The following is a 25,096-nucleotide window of genomic DNA, read 5'->3' on the forward strand; positions in this document are numbered from 1 at the left end:
TCCTGAAAAATGTAGCCTACAGTGCAACAAGCAGGCTGTTGTATTTATTCATTGTTACACTGTATTACTACAAATATTTTATTGTTTCACTCATGTCGGGTTGGACTGGCCATCTGGGCAAAAGCCAGAAGGGCTGGTCAATTTTCAGACCAGTAATAAAAAATACACAATAAAAAGTGTTACCAAAAGTTGTTTAGAAACAAGTCTGCTATTAAATTATTACAATTTGTAGAATAGCTTTGAAAGAAAGAAATTCATTTACAGATTTTTATTTTATTTTAAAAACGGCATAATAGAATGCTGTAGAAATTTTGCAGCTATGCAGCTATGGAATATGTAAGGGAACATGTCATAACTTCACATACTGTATTTTTTTCAATCTTTTCAAAATATAATAAAACATTGGCTTCATAAAACAGAACTACAGTTCCTAACATTTCTTTTGAATGTACTACAATTTTACAAAAATGTACAAATATAACAATGGACCACGAACATAAGTTAACAGTATTGCTGTGCAATAAATTTGGACATTATTATGTTCAGATACCACCTTAGACATTAATGTGTGTAAATAGCTGTTAAGTGAAGCTTTGTTAAATCTCAATTTATAACACTGTCTTTAAAACAAAAATGACAAAACTCACTGTTAAAATAATACATTATTTCAACCTATCAAAGAATAATTAATTAAATTCACTTTTAACAAGCAACACCTGTTAATTGAAATGCAATCCAGGTGACTACCTCATGAAGCTGGTTGAGAGAATGCCAAGAGTGTGCAAAGCTGTCATCAAGGCAAAGGGTGGCTATTTTGAAGAATATAAAATCTAAAATCTATTTTGATTTGTTTAACACTTTTTTGGTTACTACATGATTCCATATGTGTTCTTTCATAGTTTTGATGTCCTCACTATTATTCTACAATGTAAAAAATAAAGAAAACCTTGGAATGAGTAGGTGTCCAAACTTTTCACTGGTACTGTAAATCTGAAAAAAGTTATATTTATCTTGTGTGTCTTATGTACAAAGTCCTTATAAAAACACCTCTCCTTGCTTCCATATATTTTTGCTTTATAACACTGTTGATTACCTGAGTTGAGTATAAATAACTACCCACCCTGCCATATTATGCATCAATACAATAAAGAAGCAAGGTGGTGCCCAGATGGTTTATGAGATTTTCCATTGACCTCATTGCATGTAGATATATGGGTTTGGTTTGTGTACAATATCATTCAATGCACAATTGTGAATCATATTTCTCTGCAGGGGTATTTGGCTAATGTCATGTCCATTGCCAGACCAAGGAGGTGAGTCCATGGGTTCCCTCTTTATAGAGTGGACCAGATGATTCCTGAACTCGTAGTTCAGTTTGTTGTCTTGCTGCATGTACCCTTTATGCTCCACAGTACCATTCCCATATACATTGCTGTCCATACAGTTTGCTCCATGACTGCTACAAAGAGGGTCTGAGTGAGGTATCCTATGATCCTTCTGAGCCCTGCTCCCCACTGGGTATAAGTATTTGTGGTATCCGTTGAGCATTGGGCTCATGTTGGACTTGTTCCTTTGGCAGGTGGTGTATTGGTCGTAGTAGTCGGCCTCTGACTTCACCTGTGGTTCTTCTGAGTAGCCCATGCTGTAGCGCTTCTCGTTCCCCACCCAGGCTCCGCTGTGGGGCATGCTGTAGATGTTGCAACCGTTCTCAGAGTCAGAGTCCTGCTCTGTCTTTATGGCTGTCTCAGGCAACACCATGCCATTGTAACAGTCAAGATGGCCGCCCATGTAGTTGTTGTCTGCCTTCATGCCGTCCTCACAGAAGCTCTCCACCTCTGGGCTGTGGAGGCCTCCGTACAGTTTGTTCTGAGAGGCAACCTGTCTTTTAGCGTGATATCCTGGAGACATCCTGTAAGCTCCAGACTTCCCCAGGTTGTTGTACTTGCCTTGTCTCCATGGTATGTAGCTACTGCTGGGGCCCTTTCTTATGGTGGACCCGATGCGGATGTCCCATGGATGATTCACGCTCTGAGCTTTGGGCCCACCACCCATGGAAGACAGGCAGAAGTTGATGGGCTCCTCCTGGGTGTAGTAACCATTGTTCCTATACCTGATGCAGTCTTTGGAGAGGGGTGTCCATGGGGTGTAGTGGCAGGGGTCTCTGGTAGAGCTGCTGGAACAATTCAGAAGCAGTAAGTCACTGCTGTCACATGAACCTCTGGTGGAGCGATGCCTCTTGTCACTGTGGGAACACAAACAAAGAGATTACAGACAGCATTCCCTTATTTAGGAAAATGGCGAAGGAAAATATATCCATGGTCATGTATGCATTATATAATCTTCTAGTTGTGTACATTTACAGTATGAAGTAGTAATTTGACTGAATTCAGCAGATTCTGAAACTGATGCTGTAATAAACATGTGTCTTAAATTGTAAATTGATTGTAAACTAAATGGTGTACATGCCTGGCTCCTTCAAAAAGTGTTTAGTAAAACCATGATATAGACAGACACACATTATTTAAAAAAGAATGCTCACTGCTCAGCTCTCCCCATGCTCACCACTCCTACAGTACTGCTTACCTGTGCTTATCTGGTGTGGGGTTGACGGGGCCCTTGTTCTTGTTCCTGATCGTCATGCTCTTCATCTTCAGCTCTGTGATGGAGGGCATCATGAGGGGCACGGCCACACAGAACAGGGCCAGCTGGGGGGGCAGCTGCGCCCCGGAGTCTGTCTTCTTCTTCTGGCCCTGCAGGAACTTCAGGCTGCCCTGGAACTGCATGCTCTGCCAAACATTAATCAATCAACTAATCAATCAATTAATCAACCAATCAAAGTGAACTATAAAGCCCTTTTTATGTCAACAGATATCTTCACAGTATTTGTGCTTTACAGTAACAGTAACCTAACCTAGACCCCCAAGGAGAAAGTGCACATACATTACTGAATAGAACGCTCACAAATCAGAACTAACTTCATACTGTGTGGAGCATAACGGTTAATGTTGTTTGTAAAAGAGTGGATATTGTCAGGTACTTATGCGAGCCAAGGTACTCACTCACCAGGAAGCCTGAGGTGCTATCCAGCAAGCAACGGACACGGGAAATGAAACAGCGAGTGAGGAAGGAGGTGCGCTCTAGAGGAACACCGTCAGGCTCCTGGGCGTTAAAGAGACTGCTCATCACAAAGTCATCACCTACAGGACAGCCACAGCATTTCTGTTAGTACAACCTATGTAATAAATGCCCTACTTTAAATTTGTTTTGGTCTTCTAACCACCAATATTACAGTGAGGGGTTTTAGGATAGTATTGCAAATTACAAATAAAATACAGTATCCTTTCTTTCTTTCTGTGTCTTGTATACAGCAACTAATGTACTAATCCCTTTGTCCCTCTACAAAATGGTCATGAATGGAAACTAATTTAAATGACAAGTTGCATGTGATGATGAGGGGCTTTCCTGCATCCTTTAGCAGTTCCACAGAGTGACAAAGGTTCTGTTGATGGTAATGATCTACACACCAGTTCCTGTGGCTGAGTGCTGGTCCAGGGAGGCCCCCTGGGTCCCAGGGTTCATGGCCCAGTGGAGTTGTCTTCTGAACTCCTGCCGCTCCTCCACATGGATATAATCAAAAACATTCTGGTGCATCACATCCGTCTACGGAGGAGAAGAGGGAGAGGGCAGGAGAGGGGAGGAGCAGTGGTAAAGGAGGAACGAGTCATCAAACATTCAGCCCTCCAACCAATTAACCCCCACAGTTACCCGTCCATTGTGTTTGGTCAACGCATTGACCTCCCCACTTAACCAGTGTCATGGTCGGGTGAAACACATCTATGGTCAGACGCCATGGAGGTTTCTAGACAGACACCGCAAGTTTCAGCCTGCAGCGAGCCCACTGAGAACTTAACGCTTCTGTTTTTCGGTTTCCCACCGCTGACCAGAAGGGTGTGGGAGGGAGGACCTTCTGTGACTGACTCGGTTCAATCAGCATCCCTCCCTCTATGTGGGAGATCTTGATTCTAAACATGGCATAAACTGTTTTTTCAAATGATTGTTTTTGTAGAAGAAAAGCTTAGATGTGAAACGGAAAGTCAGAATGTATAAAAAGTTTGTAACTGTGCTATCATCATTACTGAGTGCGTTCAGTCATTTCAAACTGCTTTGTTTAACTGTTTGCCAGTCAAAGATCTATAAATTATGACTTAAATCAATAAAACTAAGGAGTAAATAGTGAAAGCATTAAGTAATGACTTGTATACAATGTGTATCACAGCAGGGTAATTGGTGACAACAGTTGAATCGGTGAGTAATGAGTTATGACTCCCTGCAGTTTGCATGTATAATATAGATCCCGGGCTCCCCTCTCCTCAGTCGGTGGGATGATGGGCGGCTCTCCTCGCTGCCTTGTTTGTGCTTTGCGTGACACCAGAGCTGCTTGCATGAGGACAGACGCAACACTATCCTGATGAAAAATCCTCCAACCCCAGCCCACACTTGTAATTCCTCTGTTTTTTCCATCTCAGCTATACCCTCTGTTCATAAAACGACAGACTCCCACTAAAATATTCAACCTTCCCATAATATCCGCTTCTTTTGCATGCAACGCTTTGAACACTTGCCCTGTGAAGCACCCCGCTTATTGAACACACAGCAACACCATCTCAATTCCCATCAGAGGAACGATCAACTGTCTCTTTAGTCTCCTTCCCATGTTAAAACCCCAGCTTTAATTAGGCCTAATAGAAAGCTATTCACTCAAAAAGGACAGTTACAAACTTGTAAAGTATATTAAATGGAAAAGATCCAGCTGTTTGCTTCTAGAACAAAAAAATTGTCGTTAAAATCCAGTGAACTACACAATTGGCTATTTTCAACTTTTGACATGGTTGGTCATATGAATCTTTTTCATACAACCACAGTCTGATTTCTGTTATGTTTCATTTAATTACTAAAAGGGCATGGCCTTGTATTAAAAAACAATTCTATGTACATTTTGTTTTGTTTTCTATTGTTGGTGGTTTACTATAAAACAGTTTTACAATGCTGTATAATGTTTCCTCAGAATGTAATTTTCTATGAAAGGCTTGTACAATGGTACTGTATTTCAACTACATTTATTACTTGATTGATTGCTTGATTGATCATTGACCCTCAGTAGCAAAGTGAATTCTAATTTATCATGACTTTGAGAATACAAGGTGTGATTGAAACATACCTGATGAAAGCCCAAGTAGTCAACAATGGAGGTGGAGGTGTAGAAGATCAACCCGTCTGTGCTCACCACCAAGGCAAACCCAGTCAGGGACTAGAAGAGACAAGAGACAGGCCCACATGTTAATACACAACGGCATTAACAGTAATGTTAAATGTCTGAACATGAATTCAGGATATCATCTCTTTTAATTTAATCAGAAAATGTTCTGTATATTTGTCCTCTGTATTTCTTATACTTTTCCAAAACTTTCAGTATTACCAAAGTCAACATTTTGTTTGCCTTAAAACTTAAATAATAAATGTCATTCATACTGTATGTGTGTACTAAGAACACACAGGGGACAAACTTCAGTTGCACTTGATTGATGAGTAGTTTGTTGATAAACATCACTATTTCCGATAATAAATGGATATCGGAATGAAACATACAAAATATTCTCTTCATGCCTCCTGATTTGAAGAGAAAAACGGGGAGAACGGGAGGAAACAACACACAGTTCCTCATTGACTTCCCTGTGTTGGCTGGTGCTGGAGCTGTTGTGTTTGACATTGTCGTGACTCTGGCCTGCTCCTTGGCAGGCCCTGTCACCTCCGGTCTAATTCAAGTCAGCCCAGGTCATCTGGGCCCTCTTTTCCCACTCTCTGGTGTGATACTGACCTAACCGTGTCACCATCTTCATTCAGCAGCATCATGGTCGGCTGCTTTGGTGTCACGCTATTGTGGGAGGGGAGGGCGGGACTTCGGGGAGGGCGAGAGTTCGGGGAGGACGGGTATTCAGAGACAGGGAGGACTGAGGGTTGTTCCGGGACGGAGGGTTGGTCTTACTCATCATCCAAGCAGCTCCACTTTTGTGCCACGATATCATCAAGACATGTTCTAAACCTTAATAATCAATGTGGCTAAATTCAACTTTGTGTCCTTTTTCATTCAACAATTTTATTTATTGTGTCTTTTAAGAAAAACACAGTCAGGGCAGACTGCTTTTAATTCTGTTTCATGAACATGTTGTATTTATGGTTTGTTAGTCTTTAGCTAGTCTTTCACCAACTGGGCACAAGACTATGATGACCCATTCCTTTCTGTTTTCGGTCCCGTGTGGCTCAGTTGGTAGAGCATGGCGCTTGCAACGCCAGGGTTGTGGGTTCATTCCCCACGGGGGGACCAGGATGAATATGTATGAACTTTCCAAATTGTAAGTCGCTCTGGATAAGAGCGTCAGCTAAATGACTTAAATGTAATGTAAATGTTTTCCATTCATATCAGTACTCTCATCAGTGATCTCTTGGGAGGACAAACCACAACCTGACCCTTCTGCTCCACTCTGTCTCACCTCCAGTAAGAGGTCACTCTCCACCACGCTGCTGCTGGTCCCCGGGGTCCCCATGGACAGGCTCTCTTTCCTGGTATCCTGGTGGTTCACAGGCGACTCCATGATGTGCTTTCTGCAAGGCTTCTCCTGGATGGCTGGATGAGAGAAAAAAAGACAACTTTCAAGGGACTAACAGGTTTATTACTGTAGATGTGGAGTGTATGATAAGTAATCAGATGATTAGGGTACATTAAAAAGGTAACATTCTCCATTCCAAAAGAACAATTCTCACAATTCAGATTTCAATTCATACGGATATGAACTCATTACTGCAAGATGCACACACAGAGAGTGAGAGAGAGGCAGTACAGTACACACACACTGTGGTGACATGTTCCTAAAGGGTTCATATTTTCAGTTTCTAACTTTTTTTACAGCATCATTTCCCATCTCCCTTTTTCTTCAAGCTATGATTAAATGGTGTGTGGATCCTACATTCTGTGTCCAGACAGAGGCAGTGTTTACACCTGTCTCCCTGGGAACCACAGAGGAGAGAGAGGCAGTACAGTACCAGGCTGCCCCTGCTCCTGGTCCGCTCTGCTGCTTCCCTGTGCTGTGGCATCTTCCGGTCGGCCAGAGAGGAAGAGCACAGAGCAGAAGTGACTGTGCCCAGAGTGCGTGTGAGAGTCCCTGCTGTCTGACAGCCTTTGCGTGTTCACAGCACAAAGTATATACAGTATATTCACCAGCGACACGAGGGGGTCAGGGAGGAAAATGGGCGGGAAGTTGGCCCCAAGCCACCTCATTAGCGTATTTCCACCCTCCTGGCTCCCTGGCTGCCCCCTCCATGACCAGGAAATCCAAGTCAGGATCACCAGAGGGAGGAAGGGAGAAATGGATAGAGAGAGAGGGGGAGAGAGAAAAAGCGAGAGAGTAGGAGCTGGCTGGCTGAGGTGACACTGTCACGCAACTAAAATGTCTGTCAATCTCCTCCATATCCCTAACAGTGGTCTGGCGCCTGTTCAAGCCATTGCATGTAAGATGACAAGCTACATTAGCCTACAAAGAATTTCATAATACCTACAGCTGTTAAATAATGATGACCGCTAACTTACACAGAATTCTCTGCCTAAACATTGGCCCACAATGCAACTGAAACAACATACCTAGTAGATGGGATAAATAATGCATGCAGTTACATTTATATGTATAGTATTACATACAAATATACGCTGTCAAGGTAATAACTAAGACTGTGGGAAATCCATGGCATTATTCCTTATGGAATTGTACAAACATCATGTCCTTAAGTTGATATACCTTTAAGCATTAACAGTCTATACTGCATGCCATGACAACTGCATTGGTGAAAGCATGGATAACATGGAAATGCACTCTATCAATTGTATTATTTCTACTTTTAGGAGTGAGCTAATGGAAACACCCACAAACACACAGGCAAACACATGCACGAACATGAGCTAACACACACACGCTTGGTGGCAGGCACACACACACACACACACACACACACACACACACACACACACACACACACACACACACACACACACACACACACACACACACACACACACACACACACACACACACTTCCAGGGATGATATGAAAAAAAACGAATAGTAGTAATAGCAATCGTGCCAACAACTCCTCTTCCAGCCATTCCACATTGGTCGGAAACAACCAGCATATGCTTTGCTGGGAATTACTACAGACAACTTGGTATGTTTCATAGAAAGCACATTCAATATCATTTCCACTCACAATGGATGTTAATGCTCACTTACAACAAAGAGGTCACAACTTATATAAGGGCAATGATGAAGAGCACGCACATCTTTGCCCTTCCTAAGATAATGATACCGCATACAGTACAAAGTATCTGAGCCTCATCTGGAAGAACCAGTGAAAACAAGAGAAAATTGTTTGCACAATATGTCCAGTTAGATTACCACTGGTTTGACATCTCCACATTCAGACAAACGGCTTGAACTGACCACAGGAACTCAATGGGAGAAGTGCCATTATTACAGTCAATGATCATTACGTCTCAATCACAGCTGATCCAGTGAAATGTAAACACAAGCTTCCTTTAATACACTTGCCCTCAAATACACAATGAGTCATTCATATTTGCTTATGTTGTCCTCACAGTCACAGCCAGGGAAAGGCATAAATCATTCAGATGACGTTTCATTCTTTAATCACGTTTACTGTACTCTTCCTTCAGAGGCTTGTGATGAGTATCTACTGTATCTGTTCTAGATGTTGTTTTATTCAGTAGGTTGTATGAGATGAACACTAAGCACTGCTTGTGACTGTATACAATAAGTATGATCAAATGGATCATATGGAGGGAGTGATCTTTGTCAAAGGTACACACACGCATTGTTACACGAGATGGAGAGGAGCCATACTAGTTAACTAGGTATGCCCAAAATGGACCTATTACCATCAACTGAAGAGTGCATGGTGTGCTCGCTAGTTCTTAATACACTGATGTATTTACAATGGAATCCACTAAAGTGGCTCTGGTTCATAACCACATCACAGCACCAATCACTCTTCATCAGGAGACTGAAGCTTTTGAAAGTACACCCAAATTGACTGTGACATTGAATCGCCTGGATGCTATTCCCTCTACTCCACGTAGTTTATTCTCTCTATAGCTCGTCTCATGGCGTGATTCAAGCAGATAGAGTTGACTTCATCGGTCTGCCTGTGACACGGTATTTCTAATGAATGTTCCCTCCACAGTCCATGGAAATCCGACTCATCGCAAGGATTCCTCATGGGATCGGTTGCAGGGCAAATTGGCACGCTAATCCAGGCCATGATTTCATTATCACGTGCTCTAGTTGGAGGTTTGGCTCTCCATCATCAATACAAACGTCAGCTTTCATCACGCAGGCCTGAAGGGGGGATCTGGGAGTGGTGCGTGGGGGTTGGGGTAGGAGGGGCGGGGTTGCTGCTGGATGGATCCCAGCATCCACCACCACTACACATCACCTTTAAGGCCACAGAACATCCCACCCACCCAGCAATTAGGCAGAGGGATACACCGGCTAGCGGGGGAGGGAGAGATAGAGGGAAGAAGGGATGTGGAGCTGTGGAGGGGAAGGAACGACCGACTGAAGATAGAGTCAAGCAGTAGCGAGTGGCAAGCCAACAGTTACCTACCACCACTCACATCACCAGTCATTCCTTCTGTTCTGTCCATCAGTCCCAGGCGGTGGGGAGTGGGCACGGGCAGGCAACCACTGCTTAGGACTTCAGAATAGCGTGACATATACAGTACCAATCAAAGGTTTGGAGACACCTACTTAAACAAATCTAAATATATTTTATATTTGAGATTCTTCAAAGTAGCCACCTTGATGACAGCTTTGCACACTCTTGGCATTCTCTCAACCAGCTTCACCTGGAATGCTTTTCCAACAGTATTGAAGGAGTTCCCACATATGCTGAGCACTTTTCCTTCATTCTGGGGTCCAACTCATCCCAAACCATCAAACCATCTCAATTGGGTTGAGGTCAGGGGATTGTGGAGGCCAGGTCATCTGATGCAGCACTCCATCACTCTCCTTCTTGGTTAAATAGCCTTTACACAGCCTGGATGTGTGTTCGGTCATTGTTCTGTTGAAAAACAAATGATAGTCCCATTAAACGCAAACCAGATGGGATGGTGTATCATTTCAGAATGCTGTAGTAGCTATGCTGGTGAAGTGGGCCTTGAATTCTAAAGAAATCACAGTGTCAACAGCAAAGCACCCCCACACCATCACACCTCCTCCTCCAAGCTTCGTGGTGGGAACCACACATGCAGAGATCATCCGTTCACCTACTCGGTGTCTCACAAAGACACAGCAGTTGGAACCAAATTTGGACTCATCAGACCAAAGGACAGATTTCCACTGGTCTAATGTCCATTGCTCACGTTTCTTGGCCCAAGCAAGTCTCTTCTTATTATTGGTGTCCTTTAGCAGTGGTTTCTTTGCAGCAATTCGACCATGAAGGCCTGATTCACACAGTCTCCTCTGAACAGCTGATGTTGAGATGTGTCTGTTACTTGAACTCTGTGAAGCATTTATTTGAGCTGCAATTTCTGAGGCTGGTAACACTAATGAACTTACCCTCTGCAGCAGAGGTAACTCTGGGTCTTCCTTTCCTGTGGTGGTCCTCATGAGAGCCAGTTTCATCATAACGCTTGATGGTTTTTCCGACTGCACTTTTAGAAATGGTCAAAGTTCTCGAAATGTTCCGGGTTGACTGACCTTCATGTCTTAAAGTAATGATGGACTGTCACTTCTCTTTGCTTTTTTGATCAGTTCTTGCAATAATATGGACTTGGTATTTTACCAAATAGGGCAATCTTCTGTATACCACCTCTACCTTGTCACAACACAACTGATTGGCTCAAACACATTAAGAAGGAAATAAATTCCACAAATGAACTTTTAACAAAGCACACCTGTTAATTGAAATACATTCCAGGTGACTACCTCATGAAGCTGGTTAAGAGCATGCCAAGAGTGTGCAAAGTTGTCATCAAGGCAAAGGGTGGCTACTTTGATGAATCTCAAATATAAAATATATTTAGATTTGTTGAACACTTTTTTGGTTACTACATGATTACATATGTGTTATTTCATAGTTTTGATGTCTTCACTAGTATTCTACAATCTAGAAAATAATGAAAATAAAGAAAAATTAGTAGGTGTGTCCAAACCTTTGACGTGTACTGTAAGTCAAATGACTGTAGCTAGCAATAGCATCCATGTTAATGTTGATGTGATGCTGCCTTGGAGGAAATAGCAGGAAAACTAATGATGCACTTGTGTTAGGAAGCTCCAATATTAACACAGTCTTAAGAGGTACAGTATCTATTCCTGGATGTGGTACTCTTAGTTGCCAAAATGTCCCTCTGGTGACTATTGACATGGGGTGGTCACTGCTGCTATACTGGGAGACTCTCACCAGAAACAAAAGAGGACAAAGTCAATTGTCCACAGACCATAAAAATGAAGGAATTGTTATTAGTGGACCAGACTTAATTCAGCTGAATGTTAACATGGTGAGACTGTTGAGGTCAAACTAGAAAATGTGAGAATACAAACCACCCATTTAAAGATGTTAACAGCAAACTTGGATCCCACAGTTTCTGTGCCAGGACTTAGTGGCACGTTGACTGTGTCTGATAAACAATACCATCCTTTATGTATGAACATTGAAGCGGTTGTAAGATTGTCTGAGCGGTTTGCTGAGTAGTAGAGGAATCCTATTGCCTACCATCAGACAACGGACCCCTCCCCACTAGCTTCAACTATGTCATTGCTGACCTGAGCCAACACCCCAGAATACTTCAAAGCTACCTGGTGATATAAGAATAGTGGATTTGGAAACTCAAAGGTGTTTTGTTCTATGGGAATAAGTCAAAGAGTAAAGAAATAGAGAGTGAAGAAAAAAAAGAGATAGCAAGCCACATCATTGCATGACTATTGCCTCTGCTGTACCAGTGTGAGAGAAACAGAAGAATGTGTGGGTGTGATTTCACCTGTTTTGTGTCAGCTGAGTAAATACTTCCTATCGAGAATGGGGAGGGGAACAGAAAATAACAGAGCAGGGAATTAGGAGGTAAAAGGAGGGGAAGAGAGTGTGAAGCTGTGGGATTCCCAAAGCGTGCCGTGTAAATCCTTCACCTGCACGGAATCCCAGGCGTTGCGTGATGGGGGTTCTGGCGGCTCCCGCTCTTGCTCTCCTCCCGCCTGGCTGTGAGCGTGCTCTCTTTCAGTAACATCCCAACACTTTTCTGTGGTGTGCAGCATCACTCCACAACAGGCCCTGACAGGGTCAATGAGGCCTGAACACTTCAGGTTAAAAGCCTGCGGTGTGACAGACCCAACAGTGTTCAGACGTTTTAATCTGTCACCCTCACTGCACTCAACACCTGTGCTGTGTATCCGAGCCCAAATGAGGAGAATTTCACAGCAGACAATGGCTCATATACACACACATATACATACTGTAATTTACACGCAATCCACTGACTGGAGCCAGTGCAGCTTTCAGTGCTTGACTGGAAAAACATGGTGGGGAGAATCTTTAAATCTGTGGTCTAAAAGGAAAGCAGATGTCTGCTATTTCACGCATTGCCACGGAACAAATGAAAACAAAAGGTCCATAAACCAAGCTTCATTACTATAGGGGCATGCTGCACATCCAAATGCCGCATCTTTTTAAATAAAGAGTAAAATACAACAAGAATGTTTTCAGTTATAGAGCCGTTGTTGTAATAGTGAGGACTACATGTTGTTGTACAAATACTCAAAGAGGACCACTGAGTAATGTCGCTGAACTGAAGAGTTGCATAGTTCATTGTTAATTTCAACAATATCTCAATTTGTGGTTGAAAATAGTATTTTTTCCAACAGAAAAAGGTTGGTTCCAAATACACATTCCTTTCTCATATACAGTATCTGGCCTGATGCAACAGCTGTCCGACTCTGACATGATAGATATACCTACAGCATGAAAGCTACAAAACTATCTTTATCTTTTGTTTTAGTAAAGAAAATATTGAAAAGGACCAACCCTCTCTCTCCCTGGGATACACTGCTGGGCTGTTGTTGATGGGAGAATATATGCTAATCAAACCCAGACACTCCCCTGACAGACAGTCAACGTTACATTTACAACCAGATGTGTGTTTATGCAGGGGAAATAGTGTCGGTGGGAATGGAATGACAACACTGCCCAAATGCTCTGGTTCATGATCTTTTTATAAAACAACATATTTTTGTAATATTAAAAACATTAGAATTACAAACACCAATCTCAGATGTCAGGAACCATGGTGATTGGATTAACATTGACCATCATAATGACTCTTTACCTCCAAACTTTGAAGGGGGAAAAAACTCTCAATTCTGGATTCAAGGCAATAATTTTAATCCACTGACAATGAATCAAGGAGAGCAACGGACACCTACCCACAAAATAATGCCTTTGTAGGTTTTGGAATTATTAGTGATCTAATTTGCTTATGTAATCAGATTTTGAGCTATAGCCAACCAACTATGAGTAGAATTCCCCAAATTATATACCCTCAATTCCATTCCACTTTCCGAATCAGTCTTCAGAATTCCAGGCCAGCAGGCCCTCGTAGTTGTTCCATTAACTATTTATAATGCCATTGTTATAGGTTTTATGTTTGAGAGACAGCAATTTAGCCATAGAGCAGATTGCATAAAAGCCAAGTGACATCATGGGAGTCATAAAGAGCCGAAAATAATCTTAGTACCAATCTTGGTTTATGTGATGTTCTGTATGGTTGCCTGCATGCAAAATAAAACTGAGCATACAAAAAAAGCAAGCCGGGGTTGAGTAGAATGTGTTTTCAATAAGTATTTGTCCCACCTTGCATTAAAGGTCCAATGCAGCAGTTTTTATCTCAACATGAAATTATTCCTGGGTAAGTACCTTACTGTGATTGTTTTCAATTAAAATTGTCAAAAAGCAATTTTGTTTGGACTGTCTGGGAGTGGTCTGAGTGGGGAGGGGGAAACTGAACTAACTGGTGATGTCACCAGGCAGGCCAAATCTCCATCCCACCCAAACAGGCTATAATTTCAGGCAGTCTTTTCAAACAGCTCTTATGCTAAAAGGGAGTTATCATAATTTTCACAATATTATTCCAACCTCTGTTGAGTGAAAAAAAAACAGCAGCGTTGCAGTTCTTGACACACTCAAACCGGTACACTTGGCACCTACTACCAAATCCTGTTCAAAGGCACTTACATTTTTTGTCTTGCCCGCTCACCCTCTGAATGGCACACATTCACAATCCATGTCTAAATTGTCTCAAGGCTTAAAAATCCTTCTTTAACCGGTCTCCTTCCCTTCATCTACACTGATTGAAGTGGATTTAACAGGTGATATCAATAAGGGATCATAGCTTTCACCTAATCAATTTATGTCATAGAAATAGCAGGTGTTCCTAATGTTTTATACACTCAGTGTATATAAATCACAGGAAAATCACATTGTTGACTGCACTGGGCATTTAATCAAATCCAACATAAAGCCACTGACCTATAAAGAGCGACTGCCCCTGAAACCAACTAATCTCTTGAAAATGACCTATGTGGCATCGATATGAGTCCGAAACCTTTATTCTAGTATCAAAATTGACTAAAAAGTATAAATAAAATAATTTTGGTATAAAGTCAGACTTTATAGTGCGTCACAACGAGTAAATTAAGGATGGGTTTGGATGACAATAATATCAACAAATCATGCTCCCTTTTGCCAAACTCCACGTGCAATTCGCACCTCTGCCCACTTTGCGTCCCTTCATTAAGTAGGGCTCTGTTGTTTCATCGCCCCCAACGCATTCAAAGGTCACGGGCGTTTGAGACTGAAAAGCCCTAGCTATACCACAGACTATCCATTATATTGACCAGATACTCAACTGACCACTCTAACAATGAAAATAAATGTTTTCAAAAATGGAAGGCAGTCGGGAGGAGGCCAGAGACTTGTAACAACTTAAGCATTACGAAACATCTATTTGATCAAATAGGCCACACGCAGCAAATAAGCCATTACATTTTTTGTTAACCAAATTTGACACTCTCATTGATACCTGGGTCTTATTCACAAGTGTGCCTTGATTACAGCAATGCAACGATCGAACGCAATGTGAAACCAAACAGCAATCAAATGACAGCAAATTACCTTTGAATATGTCAATAGCCTACAGATTAATATGAGCAAAATGCAATTGCTGAATTTATATAGATATTCTAAACTAAGTGTTTTGCTAACTTTCAAATGTAGGAACAGGTCCATGTAGAATCAACAACCCTTTACATAATACCATAGAAGCAGTGTTCTACTAATACACTGTAGCAATGTGTACCTTTCATTGTCATTGCCAGCCAATACAGATACTGTGCCTACCGCCATTTTGTCTGGTGGTAATGGGGCTACCTTTGCAAACATGTCAGAGTGGTGTCCCATATACAACAGGAGTTCCCTCATCCTGGTGCAGAATACACAGGGTTTCTCCCTCCCCATATTGACTAATACCATTCAATTGACCTTGTCACGCTGTCTTGTCAGAACCAGTTGTAAGTATAAAACAGCAAGATTTATCTCAAAAGATTGTCATACAAACCAGCAAATGTAGGCTAATAACAATTACCCATGAGCATTTCTCTCTAAAACACATCTGCCAGTAGAGTAATGAGGTAGAGAAGTGAATGAGACAAGAGGAATATGCAGCTGCCAAGCATAAGCAATGCCATGACTAATGCATTCAGACCAGAGCCTTTAATTCTTTAATTTCATTGGCTTGGAGCATGTATACAGCAGTACTACACAAAGCACAAAGGTCTGGGTGGCTATACGTATACGAAATAATGACATCAAGGACACCAAATAAATATGTCAACCTTCTAAACGCTGACTTAACTACGCTATAAATGTCATAGAAAGCTTTTAGGAAAGGTACAGTATAATAACTCACATTGAAGTCAATGGAGCTTTCTGCTCCATACCACCTCTAGACTGGGTATGTGAATCAATCTTAACATATGTAAAAGCATATGTCCTGGTCTCTGTGTAGTGCTGTAAAGGCATTAAGGGTCACTCATTTCTGCAGGGCTGGTCTTCTACTCGTTGCACTGATCTACAGATCGTTTTCATAACCGTTTCTGAGGTCAGAACCCAGTCTGCTGCAGTCACGCAACTGCTCGGCTGGTGAGCTTAACTACACCACTACTACACGAAGAGCCTCTTAAAGAGACAGTGTGCCGATTTCCTAAGAGGCTAAAAGTCATTACCCAGTCACAAGTAGTTACAGTACTTACCTTTATCAGGAGGGCTCTACTGTTACTAACACTGTGTGGTTTCCCTCCTCAATTGCTCTAAAAGCAAACATTTTCACCTCTCGTCCTTGTATTTTTGAGTGATACCTTTGTATCAATCACTGGGTTTTGTGAGGTGAACTGGATGAGAGGCAGGGAGGTTTTCATTTCTAGGACTGATTTGCAGGTTAGTGTCTTTCGTCATGAATCTTGTTCTGGAGGCAGCTCTGCAGTGGTCACTAGCTGGCACAGACACAAAGTCGTAAAATCTGATTTTAAACCTAAACATAACCTTACATTTATAACCCCATTATAACCCCATATAACCCCCAACATAACCCCATTCATTTTTACAATATATCCAATTTTGACTTTGCAGCTGGCCCATATAGCGGAAATCACTCAGTTCTGCCTACAGGACTCATCCCAATAAACGTCAACCTGCGACATTTCACCCTTGCTGATTGACATTACTGTGAGTAGCTACTACTATATAAACATCAGTAAAGTTACTTGAGGAGCGAAATCTGAAATCTAAATAAGACTACTTACTTTCACAGCCATGTTGAAACTACATCATATGAAATTATATCATTGTTATTTACACATTACCGTAAGTACCATAATATACCTACCTAAATTAAAAGCTTAATTAACAAATTAATTCAACTCAATTGTTACTGCCTAAACCCTCTTTAGACCACTAATCCCCAGTCCGAGATTTTATCTTTCAGTTTTCAGGGGTTTGTTCACGTCTAGACATATGGTGCTGTCCTGCAGTCTGCAGATGGACAACGTATCCCTAGTAATGGTAGCTCTTCCAACACCAATTAGGTTACAGGCCAAAGTGACACCCAAGCTGATGGAAGCAATTGTGCGTCTGTCTCACGTGGGCGCCAGAGCTGGTGAGAAGTTTAGCTATCATCTTAGTTCTAACCCCTAGATTAAAAGAGAGGGGGGATCATTAATAAACAGTCTGTGTTTTCTTATGGACCTGCGTGACCAGGGCTGAGTGTGCTAGCTATGTTGTGCCATGAGATCGTGTCTAGTGCATTGATGATCAACGACGTTACTGCTATAGACTAAGCTTGGAGTGCGAGTTCACATGAAAATAATTTGGTGACAATAGCCTTTGTGGGGGGGGGGGGGGGATCAGAGATTACGTTCTTGAGTCGATAGAGTTTTATATGAAGTGACAAGTGGTAGAGTGACTAGTCCGAAGAGCAGTTGGATTTGTTGTAGAAAAGCATGTCCGTTGTAGCACTAGAAGCCCTGAAGATGGTATGCTACTACAGATGATCAACCCCTGTCATCTTCACTTTTGAAAATTTGTCTATTTGTCTGTTTCCATTAACATACATTTGTTGTCTTGCAGCTGTCATTGTTATCATGCCAAAATGCATCACAATATCAGTGGTGAAAATGCTTGTTAAGAGGGTGTGATTAGAGATTAAGCTGATGGAATGTTTTTTATGATCTGATGTCACGTTAAAAATCACAGTTTAGACAAAAGGGCTTGTGCCAAATCAGTTAGCACTGCAGTCTCTGTGCAATAAGACCAAGAGCAGTGCCCCTGCCTTATGACATATTGGGGTCACTACCTCATGCTATTGCATGCAGACAAATCAGTATATATTTTCGCTTTGTGAATGTCGCCTTTGAGCTGATTGAACACTTTAACCGATAATCTGGTGACTGAATATCAGTGAAAAGCAGTAAGCATACAAAAAATACATTCACTGGATCAAACATACTGTACATACTATATGATATAATATGACATCTGTAAAGAACGATATCAATCGTTTTTAATGATAATAATTATGTGGTACAAACAGAACAAGCTAAATTAATTGTACCCTTTTTCTAAAAACAAATGAAGTGAACAATAGCTTTCTGGATTAAGTGTAATAACAAATGGGATTTGAGAAAAGATATATGATTGTAAATGATCCTGGCCCGTATTAGAATCAGGAGTTAATTGCTTGGATCCATTGGAAGGAATGTTTCTGATCCTTATTGAAAAACAGTCTATTCAAACATGATGACTAGAAACAAGGGGGAACTGGAATTTCCCCATTCTGCACGCAAGCTGAAGGGAATCTGCCAAAGAAGGTTTTGCAGCTGCCAAACAGCAGTGTAACACTCTGCCCTCCGAGGGCCAATTTCAAAATTATACTCAAAGCACCCAGTAAACATGGAGATGGGAGAACTCAAGACCTCTTCTGTTTACTGGTTCCATTTTAGCCCCTTGATGATAAACACTACATGTAACTGGAATGGGAAATAAGGAACTGTAACCAGACTGCAGTGTGAAACATCACAATTCAAAGCATTCACAGTACTTACACCAAAAGGTTTTACATTAAAGTAATGCTTTCTCAGTGGTACTTCAAAATGTGCCTCTCTTTGTACCAACTGTATAACATTTCAAAACCCTTGTCACTCATCACTCTCAATGTCATTAAATCAAACCTAGAACCTTTTCTGCATTTCCCTATGAAGACTATCACTCTGTACATACAGTGTGTTTCCAGAAGAGCATTTAAAGGTTATGGACGATTACCCAGTCTACCTCTCTTGCTTTCACGTGGTCAAATCCACTCACCTGGCAGCGCCTCAAATACATTAGCTCAGATTAGCTTTATTTTAATTACTTAATTTGGCCACATCTGGGATATAATTCCCTGAAAGTCGGATCTGATTCAACATTTTAGGTACAGTATATAATTATTATTTGATTTGATTATAACCAATTCAAATTGTGATCATAAACGTGATCATAAACAAAAATCACATTTGAAATCCATCATTCATATTCACACACAGCATCCTCCTCGTGTCATGTGAAGTCATCAGATTCCGACCAAGCAAATCTGATCTATAAAATCCAACATTGTGGCATAGTGCACTTTATACATACCGTTCTTTCTTGTGCATTACAATGAGCCCTGAGGGCGGCCCTGGGCCTTGCCAGGGAGCAGTCACGCGATGTACTCGGGAGAAAGTGGAGCATTCATTAACTCTCTGATCTGACTATGCTTTCCCTGACACTTTCACTAGTGCACAATTACTACCTCATGTGCTGGACAGCACATCACAGCTTCCTAATATCTTTCATGATCTTTTCCCCCGTTACTCTGTATTCCACAGAAATACACTGTCATGTCGGCTCATAGAATTCAAACAGTCAAGTTAGCTGGCGCTGACAAGACGCTCAGCATACATTAAGCTTCAGGTAACACTTTAGGAACAGGCAGCATGGAAAATGACATGATTTCTATGGACTTTTGGGGATTCTTATGAATACATCACATCCTTTTCTTGTCTGATCACTTCAAAGAGAATCCTTTTCATGATGAATGTGCAACAGGCAGTATCAGAACCATGGTATTATTTACCATTGACACTGTGATCCTACCTGCAAGGACACATACCTGAAACCATAGTGAGCCGTGTAGTTTGTACTAGTTCTATCGTTTTATATTGAAGTTATAGTCATTTAGCAGGCGCTCTTATCCGGAGCGACTTACAGGAGCATTTAGGTTTAGGTGCCATGCGCAAGGGCACATCCCATGCTCAGGGATTCAAACCAGTGACCTTTCGGTTACTGGCCCAGTGCTCTTAACCGCTAGGCTACCTGCCACCCCATCACTTTACCTGCCCTTTTATAATTGAGCTCACTGCAATGAAGTGAAGTGCATGCCTCAATCCTATTAACCACTCTGTGAGCTTATTGCGATCAGCAGTGAAGACCACACAAGAGTGTGTGATATCTAAATGGGCCTGACGAACGGAACCTGGCAAGGGGAACCACAGCTGCTGACAAAAAGGAGGAACAGTACATGGCACAACTTGTACTGCACACCAAATTCATAAGGCCATAGGGGTTTACAGCGTTATTATGCTCCTGTGTAGCTAAGTCGGTAGAGCATGGTGCTTACAACGATTCCCGCTGGCACCACCCATACATAAAAATGTATGCACACATGAGTAAGTCACTTTGGATAAAAGCGTCTGTTAAATTGCATATATTTAAGCAATAAGGCCCGAGGGGGTGTGGTATATGGCCAATATACCACGGCTAAGGGCTGTTCTTAGGCACGACGCAATGCGGATTGCCTGGATACAGCCCTTAGCCGTGGTATATTGGCCATATAACACAAACTCCCGAGGTGCCTTATTGCTATTATAAACTGGTTACTAACGTAATTTGAGCAATAAAAATAAATGTTTCGTCATTCCCGTGGAATACAGTCTGATATACCACGGCTGTCAGCCAATCAGCAGTCAGGGCTCGAACCACCCAGTTAATAATATATGATATATCCATATACAGTATCCTTTAAAAGAACAGCATCGATCCTCCTTACTCACACACTGTGTCAGCTGAATGAGAAACGTCATCAAGATTATTTACAAATGTACTTAGCAAATAATAGCAAAAAAATGAGAGATGACTGAAAAACAAGAAAACCACAGTCCTGGCACATATCCTGTGTTAGTGGTGTAACAGCTACAGCATTGTCTCAGGCTGTAGCTGTAAATAACATCTGCTCTAAACTTGAAGGTTTGTAGGGTGCTGAAAACCTATAAAAAACAACCACCTGTTGAAACTGGAATATATTATTGTGTTTGAGGGTCAAATCTTAACCAATATTTGTAGTGCTTCATTTAGTCTTATCCAGGGGTCAGAAAATCAAACTTGGTGATCAACTCAGGGAGTTGAGTTCTGGGTGATCAAATTTGAGCGTAATTGTGCCCGACAACAGTCCAACAATAGTGTTGGGACAACAAGGGATTTCGCTCTGCTGCATGCTGTGCTCTCAGCTTGCCCTTGTTGGACCAAAATATTTGGTGGTTTGGGGTCTGCCACTCATGCCTTTTGTTGTGCAGTGCCAATCTACACAATTATTGACGTGAGACTATTCATGCAAAGATACCCACCAGCTCCAGCATGGCCACAGAAAGAGACAAGCTCAATACATCCCTAATGAGGGGAAATGCTTTAATATTTGTTTTCTGTTGTGCTGTAACTATAGATGGGAGATTTCAATTGGACAATACAATTACTTTAAGTTTGTAGCTATTGATATTAGTGAAAAGAGCAGAGCTACTAATTTCCTTCATTAGATAGCATATCTATCCTTTTTGTTATTCAAAACAGGTAAGCTACCTCCAGTATGAGCTTTGCCTTTGATGCAATTCAAAGCTTTAAAGATGTACAGTATATTGCAAAGAAGACATAAATAGCTGATGGCTGACACCTCATTCGATATGTGGCCATTTGAGTCAAAACCTGTTCTGAATCAGATAATCAAATTAAGTTAACACATGTAGCAACACCACCTTGACCTAACATATTTAATTACAGAAGGGACTGGAAATTACACAGAAAAAAATAAGAAGGTACATTTAACCAAAATATAAATAAGTATATTGCAATAGTTCATATTAGCTACTAGGCATGTTAATCCAATACAAACTGGCTGACTGATCAAGGGTGCCACAGTGGCATCATGCATGCATGGGTAAAATATATGTTTGGTCATGTTTTCCATTTTCATTTTCTAAATGTAATAAACCTTGTCAAATACGTAGAAAAGTAGGAGAGAGGTAGGAGTGTGCATGGTGAAAATATCAATAGGCTCGTGATGTCTTGTATGCCTGCTGTAGCGGTCCATGAGATAAACAGCAGAGCACATGTAGAACCTAGTTCAGCACTACTTCAGAAACTTCAGCTCTTATCTATTGACCATCTAGCTGTCTGAATGTGTTACACCCAGCCTGATGATTCATACCACCCTTCTACTTTGATCCATGTATGATAAATAACATTCTTTCAGCTGTCTAAATGTTGTCTAAAATGTTGTCTAAATGTTCTCATTAATAATGTTAACAGAATTATAGCTTCATGGCAGGGAAGCAGCACTAGGGTAAAATAAGTGTGGCAGCACAGTGGATGTGATCCAACTCAAGTGTACAAACCAATATTTTCATTATAAAAACAAATAAACATTGTAAAGTTGTGATAATGAATTGCACAGTACTGTATGCATATGATATAGAATGTACACTAGTGCACCATATAGTGTGACATCTAATATACAACAGATCCTGCAGTAAAAATAAATCATTTTCCTACTACAGTATAGGTTGTAATCTTAGCATTCAGGGCCAAATCCCGCATGCTTGCTGTCAGGATAAGGTGTAACTGCTGTCACGAGAGACTGTATAGGGTGTAACTGCACCACATGGGGACACTGTGCTGTCCGTACCTTGAAAGAAGCTTTTGACCCGGAGGTAGCTGACGCTGAGGCGCAGCACTGAGAGCTTGTCCAGTTTGGAGATGATGTCTGGGGTGAAGGGTAGGAGACTGGCCAGCCGGTCCAGCTCTGCATTCAGACGGTCACGGTGCCTCTTCGACGGGTTGGTCTTCTGGCTGGCCGCTGTCTGTTTTCTGTCGGATATAGAGCCAAATAATTTAGCAAGGTTAATTGATGTTATGAAAAAGTAACAATCTAGGAAGTATTAGATCAATCTCCTGAGGCCAAAAATACAGTGCTATTGCCCCAATGATGTCTGGTTTATTCAATAAGCAAGCATGCATTAATGACATTTCAATCCCATTTTGTCTCCTCTGGTATATTAATCAATAGTTATTGGAACCTGTATCATGTCTAAGGGGATATTTTGAGAAAGGTCAGGGGTGGTCTGTGGGGTCTGAGAAACAGTAAATTCCTTGAGTAAAAAGTAAAAACAATAATGACTAAATAATGAAGAGGGAAAGCCTCTGTAGCTGTAGCTAGCAGGTCCTTCAACAGAATAATGCTGAAGAGACAAATGCTCACAGTTGAACATGAACTATATCAAATAAACTGGTATAACAGGTGTACTGTACCAAATCTTACTCTCCAATGTTATAACAACGTAAATACATGGTATTAGCACCACAATTCAAAGTGTAACCAAATACCCTTGGAAATAAACCCAATATAACAATGAATGATTTTGGGTTTGATGCTCTGTTTAAATTGTAGCCTGTTTGAACATAAATCATTTTTGTCCATTAAATTACAAATGTGTGTAATATCTATCAATGCCAGACTTTAAACAAGGTTATTGTCATTATAGAATATGTTTTAGTTTGCACATGTAACCAACAGGTATGCATTTCATGTGAGATGAACTACTAAAATCAAATAGGCTGATTCTAAGAACTCATGACTACTATTGTGTTGTCATGTGTTGCTGCCATCTTAGGTCTCTGTGTAGTGTTGTGGTATCTCTCGTCGTGATGTGTGTTATGTCCTATATTTTTTATATATATTTTTTTTTTAAATCCCAGCCCCCGTCCCCACAGGAGGCCTTTTGCCTTCTGGTTGGCCATCATTAGAAATAAGAATTTGTTCTTAACTGACTTGCCTAGATAAATACAATCTTAAAAAAATATTATTGAATGTAACAAGTCACTTTTGTACCACTTTTGCACATGTCAATTAGAATCATTCACTCATGATCAGTAGTGTACAACAGATGAGAAATAGATGGTTGCATTATTTCAATCATATAGCTTGATAAGATAGGTCAATGATGATTTAATTGATCAAATAAAATAAAACATTCAATACATAAGTGACAATATCTGGTAGTGGTACTCAACTGTTTTTGGATGGGCTTCCTTCTCTTCCTCCCAGCATATAAGCAGTCCCCAGGTGGAATCATCATCTGAGTCAATTAACATGAATGCATTACCGGTCTCAAGAAGACAAAACTTACACAAAGGGCATATTATGATAAAGAGGTCGCAAGTCCCCTTCAGGCAAAAATACTGATTAGTGTTTACTATTTATTCATTCATCTATCACAATAAACAACGGCAAGAGCTGCCACAATGAAAAAACGAATTTAGCATCCCGTTATTTCACAATACCCGCATCAACCTGCGTACCTTTGTTTACATTCCGGGACCAATGGCATAATAGCGTGGAAAAGTGTAATGCGTAGTAGCCTAAGTGCATGCATAGTAAACCATCGATTCAAAGGAAATTACCTTTCCTGATACATTTTGAAATTAACACATCTACTAGCTTACAGATTGTATTCAAATGTAACAACTCACCTCAAGGCTGTTCCAATCAATTTGCAAATCAAAGTTAATAGGCAGTCATCAACCGTCTAGAGCCCCGTAAATGTAAAAATTTGTGAATAAAGTAAAAAAAAAAAAACTAAACTATTGCATAAGATACAGCTCTCAGTAAATGTGCTTTATCAGTCGGCGGTCTTCTTGTCTTGTCAGGGATGTGGTTGAAGTTATATACCGGATTGGGTGGCGTTAAATTCCACGTAGGCTATTTCAGGTGGCGGATTCATCCCAATGACCTGGCATGCCCTTCGCACGCGACTCTCCGGGATGCTCTTCAGGACCGACCCACAAGCAGTTCCGCACTTCTCAGAGCCAGTGAGCGACGGTCTCTTCTTGTGGATATTATTTAATATTTACATATAATGGAATACGTTCATTTACAAACGAAATAGTATTAATGTAGGTTATATCCACCATTAGCATTCATTTTGACGTTTGGAAAGGGAGAGGAATGGAAAGAGCCACAGCAATTTTCCGGGAGGACAATAGCCAACATTTTCATGTTCTCACATAAAAAAATGTTTACTTCACT

At 41.1% G+C, this 25,096-nt stretch overlaps 1 protein-coding gene across 1 annotated transcript; it reads right to left on the minus strand.

Moving 5' to 3' along the window:
- Nucleotides 1-267: 267 nt before the first annotated feature.
- Nucleotides 268-24,853, minus strand: LOC139550722 (aryl hydrocarbon receptor repressor-like). Its single transcript, XM_071361818.1, has 9 exons — nucleotides 24,541-24,853; nucleotides 24,082-24,146; nucleotides 22,697-22,878; nucleotides 6,549-6,682; nucleotides 5,219-5,308; nucleotides 3,525-3,660; nucleotides 3,064-3,197; nucleotides 2,584-2,786; nucleotides 268-2,242 (listed from the first exon to the last, which is right to left on the minus strand). Exons 2-9 carry the CDS (start codon nucleotides 24,144-24,146, stop codon nucleotides 1,195-1,197), a joined length of 1,992 nt encoding a protein of 663 aa, XP_071217919.1. The 5' UTR covers nucleotides 24,541-24,853; the 3' UTR covers nucleotides 268-1,194.
- Nucleotides 24,854-25,096: the final 243 nt, after the last annotated feature.

The sequence above is a fragment of the Salvelinus alpinus genome, chromosome 23 (assembly GCF_045679555.1).
Source record: "Salvelinus alpinus chromosome 23, SLU_Salpinus.1, whole genome shotgun sequence".
Lineage (NCBI taxonomy): Eukaryota > Metazoa > Chordata > Actinopteri > Salmoniformes > Salmonidae > Salvelinus > Salvelinus alpinus.